The following is a 22,301-nucleotide window of genomic DNA, read 5'->3' on the forward strand; positions in this document are numbered from 1 at the left end:
ACCCTGAAAAGCAGTAGTGATAGCTCAAGTAGTTGGGTTCCTGCACCTATGTGAAAGAGCTGGATTGAGTCCTCAGTTGACAGCTTTGGCTCTAGCTCTTTGTGGACATCTGGGGAAGTAAAACAGTGGCTGGGAATGCTTACTAGCCCACTCTTGTGAGTGCTGTGTCTCACAAATAAATGATTTTTAAAAAGAATACCTACCTGGGGTTTCAAACATTATTATCTAAATATCTATGGAGATATGACCCCTGGTAGGTAAAACAAAGTCAGTTAAGGGAATATAATTTTAGGAATTCTTTTTAAAATGTCAGTTTAGACATTACAGAAAGAACAGAAGGAAATTCATGGACAGGTAGATCTATTAGTATTCTTCCAGTCACAGAGAGGCTACCCTGTGTGATTCCCAGGACAACAAAAATGTCCTTATGTTCATTCTTAAATGGACCTTAAAGCTAACCCTTTAATGAGGAAAAACTAATGCTTCTTTTTCAAGCTGTGAAGAAAAATACAATTTTTACCCTAATATGTGAAAAGGATTAGAGAAATGGAACTACAATTAATGCTGTCTGAGTTATAGGAAACTTAATATTGTAACATGCTAACTAACATTAAGAAAACAAACTGGGTGATATTAACTGATTTTAAAGAATGATTCAACATTTGGCATTATGCCCTGCCTTGTATACATAATTTCCTTTTTCCTCCCCTCCCTTGAGTCAGGAAGTGTGTTCTTGAGGCATTTGTATTTTCTAAATTGTTTTGAACGTCAGAAAATATTATTGAAACTTCACGTAAAATATTTAAATATTCTTTGGTAGAAGTCAGCAAATCAGTATTTTTTATCCGTGGATGTATATTGTTTTTGGGGTTGTACAAATGAAAAATATATACTTTACCTCTTAAATATAATTCTAAATTAAATGTCTAAATTAAAATGTCACTCATTATACAAATATCTGCAATTCTGTAATACATAGTTTTTTATTTTAAAAAGATATTTTAACTTCCTCTTTTTAGATGGTTTAAGATATATAAAAATTACTTGGCTGAAACACAATTAAACTGGTTATTTGGGCCATGCCGCGAAAGCTCATTTTAATTTATCCCAGATTACGATTTGACCAAACGTACTTATTGCTAACGGAATGAAAATATGTACAGCACTTTTCATTTAACCAGAGTCTTTCAGGGCAGGCTATAAGTCAGCTTCTTAAATCTATGTTTGAAAGATAGCATTGCTGGGTCTCCAAACCATTAATTGCTGTGAAAACAGCACAGTTTTCTACCAGTCAGGAATCTCAATTAGCAACTTTAATTCTCCTTAAAGACTGTGAGATAGACCAATTCTCACAGCAAAATAACAGGTTTGATTTTGGCAGGATTTTAGATTAAATGTAATATGAATCATCATCCACTAATTCTATTTTAACGAAGTAATTATTTCAACACTGTGCCTACTCTAAGTCAGATAAAATTACTTCCTTAAGGTTACTTAAACACAGAACTGCTGAAAAACTTTCAAAGTTTTATAGAAACCAATTCCAACAAAAATCTAATTTTAACTTCTTGATGCTTAACACATTTTGCTACTTGCCAAAATATTACTTACATTATAGTAATCCCCTAAACATTAGTAGCTTTGCAATTTTTGTCATGGTTGGTTTAAATACGGAGAGTTAGTCATTTGTTTTGCTTTGTTACACAAAATTAAAAACATTAGCAAACTAAAAATTACTCCAGCATTAAAAATTCAATGTAAAAGTAAAGTGACAAAACAGAGATGAAATGTATATTTACATATAATTGGCTTATTTTTAGTAAACAGAAATATTATCCTTTAAAAGTTCTATTAACACTGGTTTTGAATTTTAAAAAGCTTCTCAAAAGAACATATAAATGGAATAACTAACATTATAGGTAGCTACAACTAAAACATTTCATTCCTTAAGAGAAGTTCAGCAAATCTTACCTGTATAGAGCGAACACGAAAAGACAAAAATTTAAACATGGCTACGAAACCATGACGGTGATAAAGTAATTTCTAACGGTAAAACTTAAGTTAGAAAGGAAAGGCCAAGCCCCTGTAAAGTTTTCTCCTACCAGCTGTTCCGGCAATTAGAAAATTTCCTGTCAGGCGGGTCCTGAAAATGCTAGAAAAAGAGGTCGGACAGTTTTCCTGTGGTAAAAGAAAGGAGAAACCTGCCGGCAGGGTCACTAATATAGCTGATAGGTAGGGAGGCCAGAACAGGAAACAAAGATTTGTTGATAGCCAAATCCTGTGGAAATGTTCTTTTCTCCCAGTCCCCACCAACCCAGACAATTTTCACAACCAGCAACACGGATATTATGATCTTAAAATCCCGAGAAATACTAGTATTTCTCAACTATATGGGCCTTTAAAGAAACGGAAACTAGCCATCACTATTAAAATAATACAAGTTGCCCATGCACATGCAGAATTCTACCCTTTGTAATGTTTATACGCAGATTCAAGACATGGTCTCAAGATGGTTATTATACACAGACATGTCATGAGTATTCCCTGTTAATGAGGAAGCTGTATAACTGGGTAGAAAATGAGTATCACAAAAAACTTTCATTGTGATGGAAGGACACATTCTTCCTATCTTAAGTAGAAGTAAATTATATTCAAATTTTCATTGTTTACAAACATCAATTGTCAACCAGGTTAAAGCCTTTAAGGCTCATAGCTAAAACTCATTCAAATAAAATCTGAATTTTAACAAAGTCCAATCCCTGGGATACTAGTGAGCAAAAAGGAACATTTAGGAAGCCAATTTGGAAAAGAAGGGGGGAGGTCAAACTAACAAAGAATCTCTTACTCAGTTTCATCATCTAATACTACCTTACAGAAATTCTTTCAAGGTCTTTTTGTTTTGGAAACTATTTTTTTCAGGTATGTCAATATTCAGAACATGATCGCTGTAGCAGGAGCACTTAACGAAAGAACAGCACCTTCAAGAGCTAGGGAAAAATACTTAACATAGATTTAACCTGTGTGGAACCCACAAAAGCTCAAGGGTTAATCTACTTAGCTTTTAAGAATTTAATAAAACCACTGATTTTTCATAACCTGAAGAGACTCTAGAGAACACCAAGAAAACCAGATAACTTTATAGACGAAGAAACTACTGGAGCTGACACTGGTACAGTGGGTGAAGCCTCTACCTGCAGTGCCATCATCCCACGTGGATGCTGCTTCATGTCCTGGCTACCCATCTTCTGATCCAGCTCTCTGCTTATACTTGGGAAAGCACTGGAAGACGGCCCAAGTACTTGGGCCACTGTATCTGCATGGGAGACCCAGAGGAAGCTCCTGGCTCCTAGCTTTGGATTGGTCCAGCTCCAGCTGTTGCGGCCATTTGGGGAGTGAACCAGTGGATGGAAGACCTCTCTCTCTGTCTCTCCCTCTCTCTGTAACTCTGCCTCAAATAAATAAATACTTTTTTTTTTTTTAAGAAAAAGGAACTAAGGTCAAGGTAGAACATTCTTGGTGAGAGAATTATCCATAATGGAACCTCAGTTTAGTACTCATTTTTTGAGCCAATTATAGTGTCCATTATGTGCTATAAGTACTATATGAAAAGCCAAGGCTTTTGCTACTATACCAAAATTTTATGGCAAGGTTCTATATAAATAATCCAATGGAAATTGAATACCAAAAGCATTACTTAATTAAAAAAATTATCCTTGGCAGGCAATTTGGTGAGTAGTTAGAATACTGATGGGGGGGGGCAGCGAATATAAGCAAAAGCATGTTCTGTTAAGAATATTTATCGGGGCCAGAGCTGTGATGTAGCAGGTAAAGCCGCTACCTGCAGTGCCGGCATCCCATATGGGTGGCTGTTCAAGTCCCGGCTGCTCCACTTCCGATCTAGTTCTCTGCTGTGGCCTGGGAAATCAGTAGAAGATGGCCCAAGTGCTTGGACCCCTGCACCTGCATGGGAGACCCAGAAGAAGCTCCTGGCTCCTGGCTTCAGAGTGGCACAGCTCCGGCCATCGTTGCCAATTGGGGAGTGAACCAGCAGATGGAAGATATCTGCTTCTCTGTCTCTCTTTCTTTGTGTGTGTGTGTGTGTGTGTGTGTGTGTATAGTGGGAAAGGCATTCTGTTCAAGTACCTGGGCCCCCATCATCGATGTGGGAGACCCAAACTGAGTTACAGGTTCTTGGCAAAAGATCTAACCCAGTCCTGGCTACTGAAGGCATTAGGAGAGTGAACCAGCAGATGGAAGATGGATCTATGTGTGAGCATGCACATGAGCTATGTGCATGTGCTTCTCTGCCTTTCAAATAAGTAAAAATTCATAAATAAAAGATTTTTTCAAAATGCAAGCCTTACAGCCGGCGCCGCGGCTCACTAGGCTAATCCTCTGCCTGCAGCGCCGGTTTCTGTCCCGGTTGCTCCTCTTCCAGTCCAGCTCTCTGCTGTGGCCTGGGAAGGCAGTGGAGGATGGCCCAAGTGCTTGGGTCCTGCACCCACATGGGAGCCCAGGAGGAAGTACCTAGCTCCTGGCTTCGGATTGGCGGAGCATGCCGGCCGTAGCAGCCATTTGGGGTGTGAACCAACGGAAGGAAGACTTTTCTCTGTCTTTCTCTCTGTCTATAACTCTCTCACTAACTCTGGTTAAAAAAAAAAAAAGGCAAGCCTTGGGGTAGGCATTTGGCATAGCAGTTAAGATGCTGTTTGAGACATCTGCATTCCATATCAGAATGTCTCAGTTCAAGTCTTGGCTCTGCTCCTGATTCTAGCTTCCTGCTGATTTAGACCCTGGAAGGCAGTGGGAATGGCACCAATAGTTGGGTCACTGACTTCCATGTAGGAGAGGAATTGAGTTCTAGGCTCTAAACTTCAGTCTGGCTCAGCCCTGGCTGTTGCAGGCATTTGTCTCTCTCACTGCGTTCCAAATAAATAAAATAAATCATAAATTAAAAACTTTTTAAAATGCATGACTCAATTTTCCAGCAAGGAAAGCACTAAGAAAGTTTCCCATCAGAACTGAATTCTCCCATCCCCTCAAAGGAATTCTTTACAATGTTCCAAAAGGGCAGCAAGGTTAGCACAATCATGTATCCCCAACTGCAGTCTGCGCACGAGGCAGTTCTTCAGACTGTGATAGGCAGAAGTGAGGATCACGCTGAATGTGGGAAGGATTAAAGAGCACCTCTACAGAAAGCAGTCAACTTTATTCAAGCAATGCTTTTGAATGGAAATCATGAAATAACTTTCAAACCTAAAGGATTAGTTAAAATTGGCTTTAATTACTATTAGTGCTCAGGTTAGTAAATCATATTTTTAGTGTATGCAATTGATAATTATAAAATTTAAAAAATTCTTTACATAAAAAAACACCATAAACAGAAAGACTAGCTCATGTCACTGGAATTCTTTGTAAGCATAACTCATCACAGAGTGGTTGCTTTATTTGGGTGCGACCATCTCCTAACCAAAATGTAAGCTGTTAAAGTCCCTTGATTCATCTCTTAAGGGCATTTATTATACACAATTACTAGTATATTCCACTGCCTGTATTCCACTGGGAACAGGAATTAAACTTACTGTAGTATTCCCATAGCAAATAGTACATAGGAAGAACTCAAATAGAGGCCACATATGTAAGTATAATATGCTGATATCTGATAGGGACGGTACTTGTTCAGTAGTATACATGAAACAGAGGTACTGTTACTCATACTTTTCCCCACCTTTGTAACTTTTAAAATTTCCTAACCTTACTAGTTTTTCAGCTAATTTTTGTTCATGTTCTATCTTATTAAATTTAACATTTATCATATTATCTACAAAGCAACTTTTTCAATAAAATGATACATGGCCATTATAGATAACTTAGATAATTAAAAAAGAAAAATGAAAGAAAAATATCACTATTTTGGTGAATTTCTTCCCAGTCTTTTTTCTATATACCAGACATACTTGGACCATAGTATGCAAATTTGATTATCATTTTTTCTGTAAAAGCCAAGATAATAAATTCTTTCAGCTTTGTAGGATAAATGGTTTCTGTCAAATTTGCCAGGACAGTGGGAAAATAAATAGGGACTGTGTTCCAGCAAAAATCTACCTATAAATATATGCAGCAAAATAAATTAATAAAACATGTGGGAGACCTGGATTGAGTTTCCAGCATCAGGCTTCAGCTGGGTCCAGCTCTGGGTGTGGTGGCACTGGGTAGTGAACCAGTGCAAGGAGAACTCAGTCTGACTGTCACTCTCTCTCAAACGGGACCATGGTATAGTTTGCTGACCCCTGTTCTTTATTACTAAAAAACCTTCAAAGTATTACTAATAACTAATGCAAATTCTACTAATATAAACCCCCTTTATGGGCATTTGATCTTCTATACCTCTGTGATATCCTAGCCTTTGTGCACAAGCACAATCATTTAGAAATCATTTCTAGATGTAAAATTGCACGGTAGGGGACTGGCACTGTGGTGCAGCGGGTAAAGCTGCCATCTGCAGTGCTGGAACCCCATATGGGTGCCACTTCTAGTCCCAGCTGCTCCACTTCCAATGCTGGTTAGTGTCCTGGCTGCTCCTCTTTTAATCCAGCTCTCTGCTATGGCCTGGGAAAGCAGCAGAAGATGGCCCAAATCCTTGGGCCCCTGCACCCGCATGGGAAGACCCGGAAGAAGCTCCTGGCTTCGGATCTGCATAGCTCCAGCCGTTGCGGCCAATTGGGGAGTGAACCAGCAGATGGAAGACCTCTCCCTCTCTCCCTCTCTCTGCCTCTCCTCTCTAACTCTTGACTTTCAAATAAATAAATAAATCTTTTTAAAAATTGCATGGTAAAGAGTATGCTGCATTAAGATTTTTGATCCTAAATTACTTGCCATGTTCTCTTCCAGGAATAACTTGAATAAAAAAGACATGAACCCATATCTCTTGGGCTGGGGCAAACAATGGCCAGACCTGGGCAGCCAAGGGCCAAATTTACATGTTACCTTTTGCTCTTTTTGCTCTATGATGGCTACCACAAGTAGTTGTAACAGAAACCAATGACACACAAAACCTAAGATACTTATAAATTATGTAGACATAATATGTCTGTATATTATAGACAAAGCTTGCTGGCCCATGATCTAAAGCCCTCAAACAGAACGAGCAGGAGATGTGAAAAGTCCTAAGATAGGATTTAGTTAGATGAATTCGACACAGAAGAAAGATCAGGGTAGCTAGAATGTAATGAACATAACGGAAAGAGAAAGGACACAGGTAGTTTGGTTTCATATTAAGCAAGATCTGCTGATTTAGGCCATCAGATTCAGATTTTATAAAGCTGTACGTATAATCCAGATACGTATATTCAGAAAAGCTCTGAAATCGCAAACATTCCTGGTACAAAGCATTTCAGTATCAAGTTTAGGTTTGGGGCTGGCAATGTGGTATAGTGTGTAGAGCTGCTGCCTGCTGTGCCAGCATCCTGTGTGGGCACCAGTTCAGGTCCTGGCTGCTTTACTTCCCATCCAGCTCTCTGCTGATGCACTTGGGAGGGCAGCAGAGGACGTCTTGGGTGCTCGGAAGACCCAGTCAGGGGAGGGAGGTGCTCCTGGCTTCAGCCTGGCCCAGTCCCAGCTGTTGTGGCCATTTGAGAGTGGACCAGGGAATGGAGGATTTCTCTTTCTCTCTCTCTCTCTCTCTCTCTCTCTCTCTCTCTCTCTCTCTCGGTGTGGGTGGGTGGGTGCAACTGACTCTGTGTTTCAGATAAATTTTTAAAAAATTTTACTTCAAGTGTAATGGGAGTCAATCTTCCCCATTTTAGATAATAAAATTTGTAATATACCCCCCATATCTGCAAATTCTTTTTGGCTCTTTCCTTGCTTATAAAATTTCTTCCCCTTCAAACTTAACCCTTCAACAAATTCTAGTGATTTCATCTCTGATATAACCTTAAAACTATTTCACTCCCAATACAAATTGTCACCATCTATCACCATCAACTTGGTTTTTCTGCTTCCAAAATCTCCCTGCACATTCTTTTCTCTTCACAGCAGCCAGAATAATCTTAAAACAGAAGTCAGAAGAGGTTATAATTCCTCAATGACTTCCCATTACAGAACAAAATCCAACATTCTTATAGGCTATGGAGCTTAAAGAAAGCACCACTAAATGCTACCTTGACCCTGACTTGGGAATATACTCATTAAATGATTCAGATATGATGTGAATATTTGATTTCAGATATAGCATTTTTAAAAAATTTTAAAGGATTTATTTATTTGAAAGACAGAGAGGGGGGAGAGACAGAGAGGAATCTTCCATCTACTAGTTCACTCCCCAAGTGGCCACAATGGATGGGGCTGGGCCAGGTCAAAGCTAGGAGCCAAGAGCTTCATCTTGCTCGGAGGCCCAAGCACTTGGGCCATGATCTGCTGCTGTCCCAGGAGTATCAGCAAAGAGCTGGATCAGAAGAGGAGCAGCTGGGACTAGAATCGGCGCCCATGTGGGATGCCAGTGCTGCAGGCGGAGGATTAACCTACTGCGCCATGGTATCAGCCCCTCCAGTGGTTATATTTTCATCTGCTTCCTATCTGTAGTTATATCCTGTTTGGCTTTCCTAATGTTCTGCATTTGCTTTTTCTACCCAATTTTCTAATTCACTAATTTTGGAATTTATATTGAACTTCTTCCTCTTGATTTTTCTTTGAAGATTTATTTATTTGAGAGGCAGAGTTATGGCGGAGCGGGGAGGGGGGAGGAGACAAAGAGTGAGATCTGCTGGTTCACTCCCAAATGGTCACAATTGCTGGAGCTGAGTTGATCCGAAGCCAGGAGCCAGGAGCTTCTTTCGGATCTCCCACATGGGTACAGGGGACCAAGCACTTGCAGAATCTTCCACGGCTTTCCCAGGGCATTAGCAGGAAGCTAGATCGGGAGTGGAGCAGCTGGGACTCAAACCAGCTGCCCATATGGGATAGCTGCACCACAGGTGGAGGCTTAACCTACTATGCCACAACACCAGCCCCATTCCTCTTTATTTTTATAGGTTTCCTTTGTACTTCTTTTCTAGCTTCTTTCGTTGAGTCTTTACTTGATGAATCTGAATTCTCTCACTTAAGTTTTCTTTCTCAGTTAATTCTCGCCACAGTGAGGTATGTACTATATTAGAGCTGAAGGGACTGAGGCTTAGAGAGACGTTAAATAGCCTGCTGCCCAAGTTCCTACAGTTTGGAAGCAGAAATGGTCATGAAACAGACTTAGTTCAAAAACCAGAGATGCTAAACTCTTTGACAGATTCTGAATTGAACGATTTGTGAATATCTCAATAAAAACTTTTTTTAAAAAGATGCTTGTGTAACATAAACAAGGCACTGGTTAAAAAAAAAAAAACCTGAAGAAAGAATGCTCAGTAGAGTCCATAGAAGAGTTTCTGAAAACTTTTCTATATCATACATCACACACATCTGGCAGAATCCCAAACAGAGTCAAATCCAATTACTAGCCACCGTCATGGCCCCATGATAAGCTGAATCCTGCTGGAAAATCATCCCATATGATAAAATCTAACACTGACATGTACTTAATTGATTCCTATGGATACGTTTTTGTATGGAACACTCAATTATTCAGATACTAAAGGGTTTCATATCTAACGATTTTCATCTAAATGCACACATACATCAACAGTTAAGTGTTAAGGGTCCAAAAGTTTTTAATTAGAAATGGGAGGGGTCGGCGCAGCGGCATAGCAGGTAAAGCCACTGTCTGCAGTGCTGGCATCCCATATGTGCGCTGGTTTGAGTCCCGGCTGCTCCACTTCCTATCGGCTCTCTGCTGTGGCCTGGGAAAGCAGTGGCAGATGGCCCAAGTGCTTAGGCCCCTGCACACACATGGGATATCCAGAAGAAGCTCCTGGCTCCTGCCTTTCGATTAGCACAGCTCCAGCCGCTGTAGCCATCTGGGAGTGAACTAGCAGATGGAAGACCTCTCTCTCTGCCTCTGCCTCTCTGTAACTCTGCCTTTCAAATAAAAAAAATTTTTTAAGATGGGAAATACGCTTCAAGAAGATGGTGGTTTCCTCAAGCACTGAAAAGTGTTGCTGCTTTTTTTTTTTTTTTTGACAGGCAGAGTGGACAGTGAGACAGAGACAGAGAGAAAGGTCTTCCTTTGCCATTGGTTCACCCCCCAATGGCTGCTGCGGCCGGCATGTTGTGGTTGGCGCACCGCGCTGATCTGAAGCCAGGAACCAGGCACTTCTCCTGGTCTCCCATGGGGTGCAGGGCCCAAGCACTTGGGCCATCCTCCACTGCACTCCCGGACCACAGCAGAGAGCTGGACTGGAAGAGGAGCAACCAGGACAGAATCCAGCGCCCTGACCGGGACTAGAACCTGGTATGTCGGCGCCGCAGGCGGAGGATTAGCCTACTGAGCTGCGGCGCCAGCCTAAATGTTACTTCTAAGGCCCTGTTGCTCACAGCACCTCCTGAGGTGAGGGGGCAGTGGCATCGTTACCAGGGGCCTGGATCTTTGCAATAAGCAAAGGGTACTCTAGGTGCCACTGCTCCACTCTGTCCACACGTTTTTTTTCCTGTTCAGCTTGAAGTGCTTTTTATTTAGTTATGTTCATCTAAAACAGCTAAATTATAATATTCATTTGAGTAAAGAGACTGATTTTTGATACGCCAGTGTTTTGGGTTGACTCAACCAACCATTCATACTTGAATCTAACTTAAATCATGTTGCTTTCTCACCAAATATGGAGATCACTCAAACTGAAGGAATGGGTATTACGAGGAACAAACCAGAGCAAAGGCACCACATGAGGGAGGCGAGCCATGATAAAAAGGGGGATTATTCTTTTTAATGCTCTTAGGGATGGAGGAAAGGGGCACTAAGAAGTGAAAAAATATCTCTGAAATAGAGCTAAAAATGCAGCAAAAGTAAACTATACGTGATTAGAAATTTTCCCTGTGTACACATGATCTATTTAATACCACATGCAGTGCTAATTATAATGCTATTTATCTCAGAAATATTTTTCTAAATGGTACATTCTTAAATTTATTAGTTTTAAGCTCTGAGTGCAAAAACACAAATTTTTAAAAGCTTTTATTTAATGAGTGCATTTTTCATAGGTACAACTTTAGGAATATACTGGTTATTTCCAATATGCCCACCCTCCCACCCCAACTCCCATCCCATCTCCTGCTCCCTCTCCCATGCCCTTCTTCATTATGGTTCACTTTTAGTTTAATTTTATATACAGAGAACCAACTCCATGTTAAGTCAGATTTCAACAGTTTGCACCACCCCACACACAAAACATACAGTACAGTTTGAGAACAAGTTTTGCAGTTAATTCTCATAGTACAACTCATTAAGGACAGAGGTCCTACATGGGGGAGTAAGTGCATAGTGACTTCTGTTGTTCCTTTAACAATTAACACTTTTATTTATGATGTCAGTCATCACCCGAGGCTCTTGCCATGGGCTGCCAAGGCTATGGAAGCCTTTTGTGACCACAGACTCTGTCAGTATTTGGACACAGCCATAAGCAAAGTGGAAGTTCTCCCTCCCATCAGAGAAAAGTACATCCTTCTTGAAAACATAATCTCAGAGAGTTAGAATGACAGACAATAATCTATACAATAAGTCAATAAGTGGTATGAGCACTCTACTGTATTTTGCTCTGTGGAATAACTAATTCATGGCCTGTTGTATACTCTGCTGGGCTTTTGTAGTAGGAACCATGTTGCCTTCAAGAGATGTGCAAGTGGATGCTCGACTCATGGTTCTACGTTATCACTTTGGATGTTCAAATTTTAAGTTTTAAGGCAGTTCTAGGAAACTTTCAAGGAAATGGAGGATAAAATCAACAGGATAAATTCCACCAGTAACTTGTTAAGTTCCCTATGCATCACATACACCCTGCAGTCTTATGGTTTCTTTACGAATAGCAGCTGGAATAATGGTATGAAAGAGAGATGGAAAAACTACTACCAAAAGCTCAACTTCAGGGGATTGAAAAAGAACAAGGGGTGGATGTTTGGCCTAGCGGTTAAGATGCTGGTTAGGGGTCAGCACTGCAATACTGGCATCTTGTATGGATGCCAGTTTGAGTCCCAGCTGCTCTGCTTCACATCCAGCATCCTGTTAATGGTCTGGGACAGCAGCAGAAGATGGCCCAAGTCTGTGGGCTCCTGCCACCTGCTACTCATATAGGAGATCTAGAAGAGGCTCCCGGCTCCAGGCTCCAGGCTCCAGGCTTTGGACTGGCCCAGCTCCGGCCATTGCAGCCATTTGGGGAGTGAACTAGCAGATGGAAGATATTCTCATTCTCTCATTCTCTCTCACTCTCTCTCTCTCCTTCCCTCCCTCCCTTTCCCTCTGTGTGTCTATCCCTTTCTCTTCCTGTAACTCTCCCTTTCAAATAAATAAATAAATCTTAAACAAAAAAGATGCCAGTTGGGATACTGGCATCCACATTAGAGTGCCAGGGTTCGTGTCACCTGGCTCCACTCTCAATTCCAATTTCCTGTTAATGTGTCTATGGGAGGCATGGGAGGCAGCCAGTGATGGCTAAAGTGGTTGGGTCCCTGCCATCCATGTGGAAACTCTATAAATGGCTCCGGCCATTTGTAGAGTGAATTGCCGAGAAGCTCTGTTGCTCTGTCACCCACATACATACATACATACAAACATGGTGGGCGGGGGAGAGGGAAAGGGAAAAGGGAGGGAGGGCAAGGGAGAGAAAGGAAAGAAAAGGACAGGGCACTGTTTATGTACTCCTGCCTATTTCCTTTATAGGGGTGCTGTTCTTTAACCTGACATTTTAGATAATCTATAACCTGTTTTTAAATCACTTTATCACCATTACTTTGAATAAGTTTTCTCCAATTCTTTTTTTTTTTTTTTTGACAGGCAGAGTGGACAGTGAGAGAGAGAGAGAGACAGAGAGAAAGGTCTTCCTTTGCCATTGGTTCACCCCCCAATGGCTGCTGCAGCGGGTGCGCTGCGGCCAGTGCACTGCGCTAATCCGAAGCCAGGAGCCAGGTGCTTCTCCTGGTCTCCCATGCGGGTGCAGGGCCCAAAGGGCCCAAGCACTTGGGCCATCCTCCACTGCATTCCCAGGCCACAGCAGAGAGCTGGACTGGAAGAGGAACAACCGGGACAGAATCTGGCGCCCCGACCGGGACTAGAACCTGGTGTGCCGGCACCGCAGGCGGAGGAGTAGCCTATTGAGCCACGGTGCCTTAACAATCATGCACATGACTATGATATGTAAGAGTCATGAAGACTGAGTTGATAAATATAGTATTCTGGATTAAAGTAATATAAATTTACGAAGTTGATGTTATGAGCAATTAATGTTTCATGGTCATTTAGAAACAAATGATGAAGGGAACAGAAGGGTCAAAGGATCAAGTTAAGGAAAAGTTAACTCATTTCACAATTTAGCCTGGGGCCAGGCCTATTGTTAGGCACAAAATTACTGACTACCATCACCCTAGCTCCTCAGGGGGGTACTTTACCCCATGAATAGTCTGAGAAAGCAAGACTAGCCTATGGAAAGGAGGGGACAGGAAAATTAACACTTATTAGGCTCTTACATTGTGCTAGGTACTTATTTGCCTCCATTTTTCAATCCTCACAATGACCTTTGCCTGGTACTGCAAGAACTTTAAAAGAATTATATCCTCACTAAGGAAGAACTGCTTTAATAATTCTTTGATGACTAAGTAGACCTCAATAATCAAGACCCCCTCTTTCTCCATCATGGATCATGCAGAGCAAGGAGTCCTCCAGTCAGCTGAGAAAGGACAGAAAACTCTGGAGTCTAGAAAGCTATCTTGAGGTGCTATATGGGACATTCTACCTTCTGCTAGAGGCAGTCGCTCTCTCTCCCCAGCCCCATGGGGAATCAAGGGTAAAAAAATTCAGTCTCTCCAGTAGGGAACAGAGAACAAAAGATTCTGGCTACAATAAGTTACTAGTGTGAGAAATTCAACAAATTACACATAAGTGTAGAGTAATAAACATTCCTGGGAGGGAGATAAAGTAAGGTGATGAGTATGTGTCAATCTTCTGGTATGGATCAATTTAATTAGATACACTTTCTTATATTTTATGAGATACAATGAGGAAGTAAAATTTTTATATTTTGTGAGCAAAGACAGGAAAGTCAAGAGGGATAACAACATTGAAATTCCAGAAGAAGGAAGAGAAGTGGATCTAAGATACAAGAAAAAGTCAAATTGCGGGATAAAGAACAAAGGTAAGAAAGAGATGAGGCATGAAAAAAGGAAAAATCCAACCAGAACAAAATGGATGTACCATGAGTAAGACAACATAGGGGATATATTCAAGAGACTTCACATGACTAAGTCATATATCTAAAGGGTTTCCGTGTAGGCATTTTATGTTCAGGAGAAATTAGTTCTACTTTATGACTATCCTGGTTAGTTCAACCAATTTAGCTACCTCCAAAACAGCTCAAAACCTCCCACCCCTTTAGTTTTTGTTTATAGCACTTTCCCAGAGAAATGCCCTCCCCCAAATGTTGATATTTACTTCTCAGAATCCTGTACCAATTTTTCAAAACTCAGGTCAAGTTTCATGTCTTCTGTGAATTTTTTTTTTTTTTTTTGACAGGCAGAGTGGATAGTGAGAGAGAGAGACAGAGAGAAAGGTCTTCCTTTGCCGTTGGTTCACCCTCCAATGGCTGCCGCGGCCGGCGCGCTGCAGCCAGCGCACCGCGCTGATCCGATGGCAGGAGCCAGGTGCTTATCCTGGTCTCCCATGGGGTGCAGGGCCCAAGCACTTGGGCCATCCTCCACTGCACTCCCTGGCCACAGCAGAGAGCTGGCCTGGAAGAGGGGCAACCGGGACAGAATCCGGCGCCCCGACCGGGACTAGAACCCGGTGTGCCGGCGCCGCTAGGCGGAGGATTAGCCTAGTGAGCCGCGGCGCCGGCTCTTCTGTGAATTTTTACCTGATCACACCAGTTACAACTACTTAAGTTTTGTATAAAATATAAGTAAATAATAAAGGATCAAAAAACCACAACGGTTACAATGAAAAAGTAGCAATGCCCTGTGCTTTTGCTATCCCTTTTCAGCTCTTTGCATTTCCATTGTTCCCTCTAGTGTTTACTTGTATATGATGAAGAATAACCTTATGCTACTTTCTTGTGGATAGCCCATTACAGACTTAGTTCTCATATCACAAATTTTGGTTAAGTCAATATTTAAGTCTTTACAACTATTCTGATTATGTTAAACATAATTCACTGCTGAAGTAAGGAATGTACTCTAGTTATATCCTTCAGGTACAACTTTTGTTTCTTAAGTTTACAGCTACTTTGTTTTTGAACTGGTTTATTGTTTGTACATATTTTAAATTCCTCCCATTCTGCAACTGCCTCTCAAGTGAATTTTTAATACTCAAACCTACAGGATAATTTGTAACTTCTATTTCCCATACCCCACTGTGCCTGGAGACAGTTTTTCTCGAATCATGATGCTTCAGTCTGGAGCGGGCATTCTGTGAGCCTGCTGAATAAGCTAATCTTCCGTAGCTTCCTTTATTCATTATAATGGAGAGGAACTTTTTCCATCATGCTTGCAGTGTTGTATCCTTTGCTTCCTGAATCTCATGTCTCTTTTTCTTACTTAACAACCCTCTAGAGTTCATGGAACCTATTTTCCAGCAACTGCCTAATATAGGTACGTGTTTGAAAATATCTTGATTGCAAATCATTTTCACTAAGAATTTTAAAGGTACCATTCCTTGTCTTCTAAACTTCAGGTTGAAGAATTGGATATTATATTTACATCTAATTCTTTATATACAATTCAAAAATTGTCTAAAATTATGAAAGAAAAAAAAAGTGGCTAGAACTGCGGCATAGTGGGTTAAGCTGCCGCCTTCAGTGCCGGTATCCCCATGGGCACCGGTTCTAGTCCCAGCTGCTCCACTTCTAATCCAGCTCCCTGGGACAGCAGTAGAAGATGGCCCAAGTTCTTGGGCCCCTGCACCCATGTGGGAGACCGGAAAGAAGCTCCTGGCTTAATATCAGCCTAGCTCCAGCAGTTGCAGCCGATTAGGGAGTGAACCTGCAGATGGAAGACCTGTCTCTCTCTCTGCCTCTCTGTAATTCTGCCTTTCAAATAAAATAAATACATTGTCTTAAAGTTTTAAAAATCTATTTGAGAGGTAGAATTACAGAGAGAGGGAGAGACAGAGAAAAAGGTCTTCCTTCCATTGTTTCACTCCTCAAATGGCTGCAATGACCAGAGCTGGGCTGGTCTGAAGCCAGGAGCCAGGAGATTCTTCTGGGCCTCCCACGTGGGTGCAGGGGCACAAGCACTAGGGCCATCTTCCACTGCTTTCCCAGTCCATAAGCAGAGAGCTGGGTTGGAAAAGGAGCAGCCGGGACACAAACCAGCGCCGATATGGGATACAGGCGCTGCAGGAAGAGGCTTAGCCTACTATGCCACAGTGCCAGCCCCTGTCTACAAGTTTTTTTTAAAAAAAGATTGACTGATTTGATTGATCGATTTATTTATTTATTTGAAAGAGTTGCAGAGAGAGGAAGAGAGAGAAGAGATCTTCCATCTGCTGGTTCATTCCCCAGATGGCTATAACAACCGGGGCTGGGCCAGGCTGAAGGCTGAAGCCAGGAGCCTCTTCAGGTCTCCCATGTGGGTGCAAAGTTCTAAGCACTTGGGCCATCTTCCACTGCTTTCCCAGGTACATTAGCAGGGAGCTAGATTGGCAGTGGAGCATCTTGGACAGGAACTGGTGCCCATTTGTGATGACTGTGTCACAGGTGGCAGTTTTGGCCACTATACCACAACGTTGGCCCCCTGTCAAAAAGCTTTTATGGCCTTCCCTATATTCTTGGTGTTTTGATAATGTCATAAAAGTGGGCCTTCTTGAGAGCATGGCTCTCTTTTACAGGCTTCTGGTGGGATGTTTTAATCCATAGATTCATTTTCTTCATTAGGGAGAATTTAATTTTGGGGTATTATAGTCTTTGACATAATCCTAACAGCATAATTATCACTATATAATTATGAAAGAAAAAATGCTGCCAAATAAAATGTGTCACACCATTAATTATAACAAGCATTCTGATTTCAGGGGTATTAAAATGTGGAAAAAGGTGCAGGTGTTTAGCCTAGCAATTAAGATATTTGCATCCCACTTTGGAGTACCAGGGTTCAATACCTGGTTCTGGCTCCTGTCTCCAGCTTTCTGCTAATTTGGACTCTGGGAGGCAATGATGATGGCTCAAGTAGTTGAATCTCTGCCACCCACGTAGGAGATCTAGATTGGGTTCCCAGCTTCTGGCTTTGGCTTGGTCCAGCCCTGGCTATTGCAGCATTTGAGAAATATACCAATGGATGGGAGCTGTCTGTATCTCTCTCAAATAAATAAAAAATAAATCATAGTAAAGTTAAAATTAAAAACTTAAAATACAGGATTTCCATAAAACAGAATACTGTATAACCATTTGAAAAAGAACTAGATGTATATGTACTGTCATAAAATTGTTCAAGATCTAGAAGGTAAACAGATTAAGGTGCAGAATATACATATTTCTTAAACATAATAACTGTCTTAAATACTCAATAACAAAAGGACTATAACTGAGCTATTGTATGCCAGGCACTAGTGTGATAGAATTCACGAGTGACCAAAAAAAAAAAAAAAGATAAAAAAATGGTAAATATTCACTTTCTATATTAAATATTTCTGTAAAGTAAGACCTTTAAATTTTGAGTTCAACAAATTTATGCTCAATTTAACCTTTCAAAATAAGCTTTAAGGCACTAATAAGAAACTTTCAACAATACAAAGCAATTCATTTTGTCATTCTCTTAAAATCAGTCTCACCAAAAAGTTTTTAGAAGCTCACTGACATATTAAAGGATGTATTTTGGTAAAATTAAAGTAGAAACATCAACAAGTTTCTAAGACTATAAAAAAAAACATTAATTTGTTCAGTTTAAAAACAAGAATAATTTTACAGTATCTGATTCCTCTATACCCCTTGTGATATAGTATTTCACTTACAGTTTGTAGATTAATCTCCTCCTCTCCCATAGGTTCATCCATAATTTGCTGTCCATTCTGTGAAAAGCACAGCAAGTAGCAAGTTACTAAAACAGATTTCATATCAAAGTTAAATGACGATAGATGAAAAAAAACTTGCTGAGGAATATTTTCACCCATGAAGGGCTCTAACGAAGTCGAACCACTATGCAAGTATGCAGTTTGAAATCTACAGCAGGTTGTGCTTCTAAAGTTAATCTGTAAGTTAATTATTTGAGACTATGAAAACATTTTTCCATGGAATTAATATAATAAATGATGATTACCTTTCTAGGTGAGCATGTGAGTTTAATAGTTAAATGCATTACAAATTATCTTATTTAAGCCTCACCAAACATCATTTACACTACTCCATATGCCAAACACATTCTAAATTCCAACTCCAATGATAATTAATCAGGGCAACTGATTAATTATTTCAGAGAAAATTTTTATCTCTACATGAAATTCAAGATCGATTAAACATTTAAATGTCAAAAACAAAGTATTAGAATATATGTGAGTAATACTCATAGGGTCAGAAGAGTAGAAATCATAAAGAGAAAAGTGACATTTAAATGCATAAAAGTTTAAGACTTCTTCTGCCAGACACAAAAAAGATAAAAGACAAACTAACTACAAAAAAAGCAACATATGACAAATAGTTGTTATCCTCAATACATAAAGAGCTTTGTTTTACAAACCTGTAAGAAAAAACGATGAACCTCAACAGAAATGAGCAATAAGGGAAAAAAGAGTTCAGCCTTAGTACTAATCAAAGAAATGCATTTAACTCAAAGATTCCTTTTGTCATTCAAACTGGTAATGATTTACAAAAATAATTAAATAAATAATAACATCCAGTGCTAATAAGGGTATGAGGAAAAGAGTGCTCTGGGTATACTACTGGAGAAAGTGTAAATCAGCACATTTCAGGAAGGCAATCTGAATCTGTATTAAAAAACAAAATCACTACACATAAAATTGTGAAAAGTCCTATCAATTCAACTCCTTTTTAAAAAAACTTACAAGTGTACAAAGGTGTACATAGAAAAATGCTCACCATATTTTTTTCCCAGAAAGTACTCCAAATTGGAAACCTAAATTTCTAACAGAGATCTAGTTAAATATATTAAGGTACATCCATATAATGGAATACTATGTGGTCATTAAAAATGATGATAAAGATGTAAACTTATTGACATGGAAAGACAGTCACATGTAATAAGTGAAAAAGCAGTTTACAAAACAATATGGATTGTAACAATCCCATTTTAAATAAATATATACATATTTCAATGTATATATTTGTATGGGAAAACTCTGGAAGGATATACACCAAAATGTTAACAGTAGCTATCTCTAGATGACATAATTTTAGAAAATTTAAATGTTGTTTTTGCTTATTTGAATTTTCTAAGGTGTCTATAATGTCTTCAATGAGTATGTACTGCTTGTGTAATTAAAAAAACCAAACAAAAAAACAGAAGTCAAGAACACATAAGGTCTTCTTTTATTCTGTCATTGGAAAAAGGAGTAGCCTCCTGATTAGTTGTTAATTCAATAGGTACACAAAGATCTAAACTAACCACCTTTGGAGCATTATTAAGCAGGAAGTAAAAGGCAGTCCATCCATCAGTCCATATTCCACATGAGGCAGCTGCTCTGAATCTGAACTCTCTCTATCCTTCCTATCCCTACTCACTATCCATTCATTCCATTCTGTTCCATTCATTCTGTGTTCTAGGTACTAACCTGGAGATAAAAGGTAAGTAAAACATGGCCCCTATCCTAGAAAGTCCACTGAGCTGTATATACAAAGGGTATTTTCATTTTTCACCTATTCATGCAGCATGTGCCTGGTTAGAGAATGCCTATACAACACTACAGAGCACAGAAACGGTGCCAAAATGCAGGTAAAGGGGGGAGGCAAGTATAAAATCTTCATTTTCCTAAGACACGTTCAGAGACCAGAATATTGCCCACTCCTATGGTAAGGAGACCCAAATGTCTCTAGGATGCTTCTCTCTCCTAAAAGCTACAACCAAATGTTCAACTGACTACTGATTATTTTCATCCAAATGTACCAAACAAAACTTAAACTAGCTTTTAAGAACACTGGAATCACGCACATATATTCAAATTCCTGTTCTTATACTACTAGTTATGAAGCCTCAGACAGGTTAAACCATCTTAGCTTTAGTTTTTTTCATATGAAAACAGAGAATATTATAAAGGCTTATTATCAGAGGGTTTTTGAGAAGACTAAAATATAAAACCCTAATCATAATGTTTGGCACTTAATAAACCATCAATGTTTACTATTCTTATTGTTTAACATTCAATCACCTCATCTGTGGCCCACCAACCTGCTACCTCTCCTATATTTGTTATCTTACTTAATAGTACCATCATTCATCTAGTAGATCAAACTAGATTTTCTCATTAGTTATAAATAGTTATCTTTCAGTAACACAGATATGATCAATGATTCCCCTTTAGTGGGCTTATAGAACTCCTGGTCTAATTTCAGCTATCCTCATATTTTCCATAGGAATAAAATTTGAGAACCATCTGTTCCTTCTGATTTTCATGTATACAACTCAAGTATTTCAACTTGTAACTTACTTTTAAAGCAAATTGGTATAGCAGAAATAGCCCTGAAGAGTTAGCAAACCAGAGGTAGAGCCCTAGGTTTTCTACTTCTAAGCTTTATGATTTTGAGCAACTCAGATATTCTTAGCCTATCACTTTATTCAAAATGCAGATATTTGCTAAGTCTGTCCAAAAGGTATTAGGCTCAAAACAAGTAATTCATAAGAATGCACTTTGGGAAGTGTAAAGAGCTGTGCTAATGCAATTTTCCATTATTAGCTTCATGGGGACAAAATAAAATCCTTTTGATCTTAGAATTAAAAAACTTTAGGATTGATAAGGCTTTTTGAAAGTCTTCTCTTCCGGGGCTGGTGCTGTGGCGTATTGGGTAAAGCTGCTGCCTTCAACGATGCCAGAATCCCATATGGGTAGCTGCTCCATCTCCCAGCAGCTCCACTTCTGATCCAGCTCCCTTCGATGGCCTAGGAATGCAGCAGAGGATAGTTCAGGTGCTTAGGCTCCTGCACCAACGTGGGAGACCCAGAAGGAATTCCTGGCTTTGGATTGGCTCAGCTCCACCTGTTGCGGCATTTGAGGAGTCAATCAGCGGATGGAAGATCTTTCTGTCTGTCTCTCTCTAACTCTACCTCGCAAAAACAAACAAACAAACAAACAACTCTGTCTCTAATTCTGCCTCTCAAATAAATAAATCTTTAAAAAAGAGAGAGAGAAATACTAAAAAGTGATGACTATCATGCCTGTATTCTAGCTTCAAAGTCACTGGAAGTAAATCTACATCTATGACTATAAACCACTCCAAGTCTTATCTTTTCTAGATAACTAAAGCTTATTTAAATATTTCTCTAAGACAGATGAGATCCATCATCATTCTCTTTCCTGAGCATGCTATAATTAAACCTTAAAGGGCAGTAGATGGAATTGGATAAAAATTAACAGTCCAATCTTGGTAGGACCAATGCAGAGTAAAGAGCATATCACCCCCTCCTTGTCCTAGATAATAAATTTATATTAATGCAGTTCACATATGCATTGTTTTTGGGATGACCACAATACACTAATGACTCAGATACAAGTTTTCTATCTTCTTTGTCATTGTCATCTTTACTTATACTGCAACTAAGCTCTGCACCCTGTATCCTATACCTATTATCACTCCTGGTTCCATGAATAAAATCTTGCTTTAAAATTTTGCTTCAACTTTTCCAGTTCTGATCCACTGCCTAGTATCTACTAGACAGATTCTACAGTTGACCTTACCCAAAAGGCCAAGAAGTAATACAGATTGGATTCCAAATCTATCAGCTAGACTACTCATTCTGCTACTTAATAGTATAAGTATATACAAAGCAATCTGAGAAAATAAATTAAGTTAAACATGACCGAGATGGTGTTTTATGTTCTATTTTTTGCAAAAAAACATTGACGTCCTTCCTGAATTTAGAAAAGACTTAAAATTTGAACATATTAATTTTTTTAAAGGCTGTATCAAGTTTTCGGGCTCTGGTTGATGGCATTCTTTTTTTAAAAAGATTTATTTATTTGAAAGGCAGAGTTACAGAGAGGCAGAGGCAGAGGCAGAGGCAGAGAGAGAGAGAGAGAGAGA

At 39.7% G+C, this 22,301-nt stretch overlaps 1 protein-coding gene across 8 annotated transcripts in view; it reads right to left on the reverse strand.

Annotated features, from left to right (window-relative positions):
* Window positions 1–22,301, reverse strand: part of RPS6KA3 (ribosomal protein S6 kinase A3) — a 112,264-nt gene that overhangs the window by 61,244 nt on the left and 28,719 nt on the right. For 7 of the 8 annotated variants that reach the window (XM_070067183.2, XM_008272438.5, XM_070067182.2 and 4 more), the window contains one exon: window positions 18,065–18,121. In XM_070067183.2, coding sequence (XP_069923284.1) covers window positions 18,065–18,106 — 42 coding nt within the window. In that variant the 5' untranslated portion in view covers window positions 18,107–18,121. Of the gene's footprint in view, window positions 1–1,971; window positions 2,244–18,064; window positions 18,122–22,301 lie in introns of those variants that run through there. The other variant, XM_002719951.6, reaches the window with a different exon arrangement.

The sequence above is a fragment of the Oryctolagus cuniculus genome, chromosome X, assembly GCF_051225735.1.
Source record: "Oryctolagus cuniculus isolate XC-2025 breed Fujian yellow rabbit chromosome X, ASM5122573v1, whole genome shotgun sequence".
Taxonomy (NCBI): domain Eukaryota; kingdom Metazoa; phylum Chordata; class Mammalia; order Lagomorpha; family Leporidae; genus Oryctolagus; species Oryctolagus cuniculus.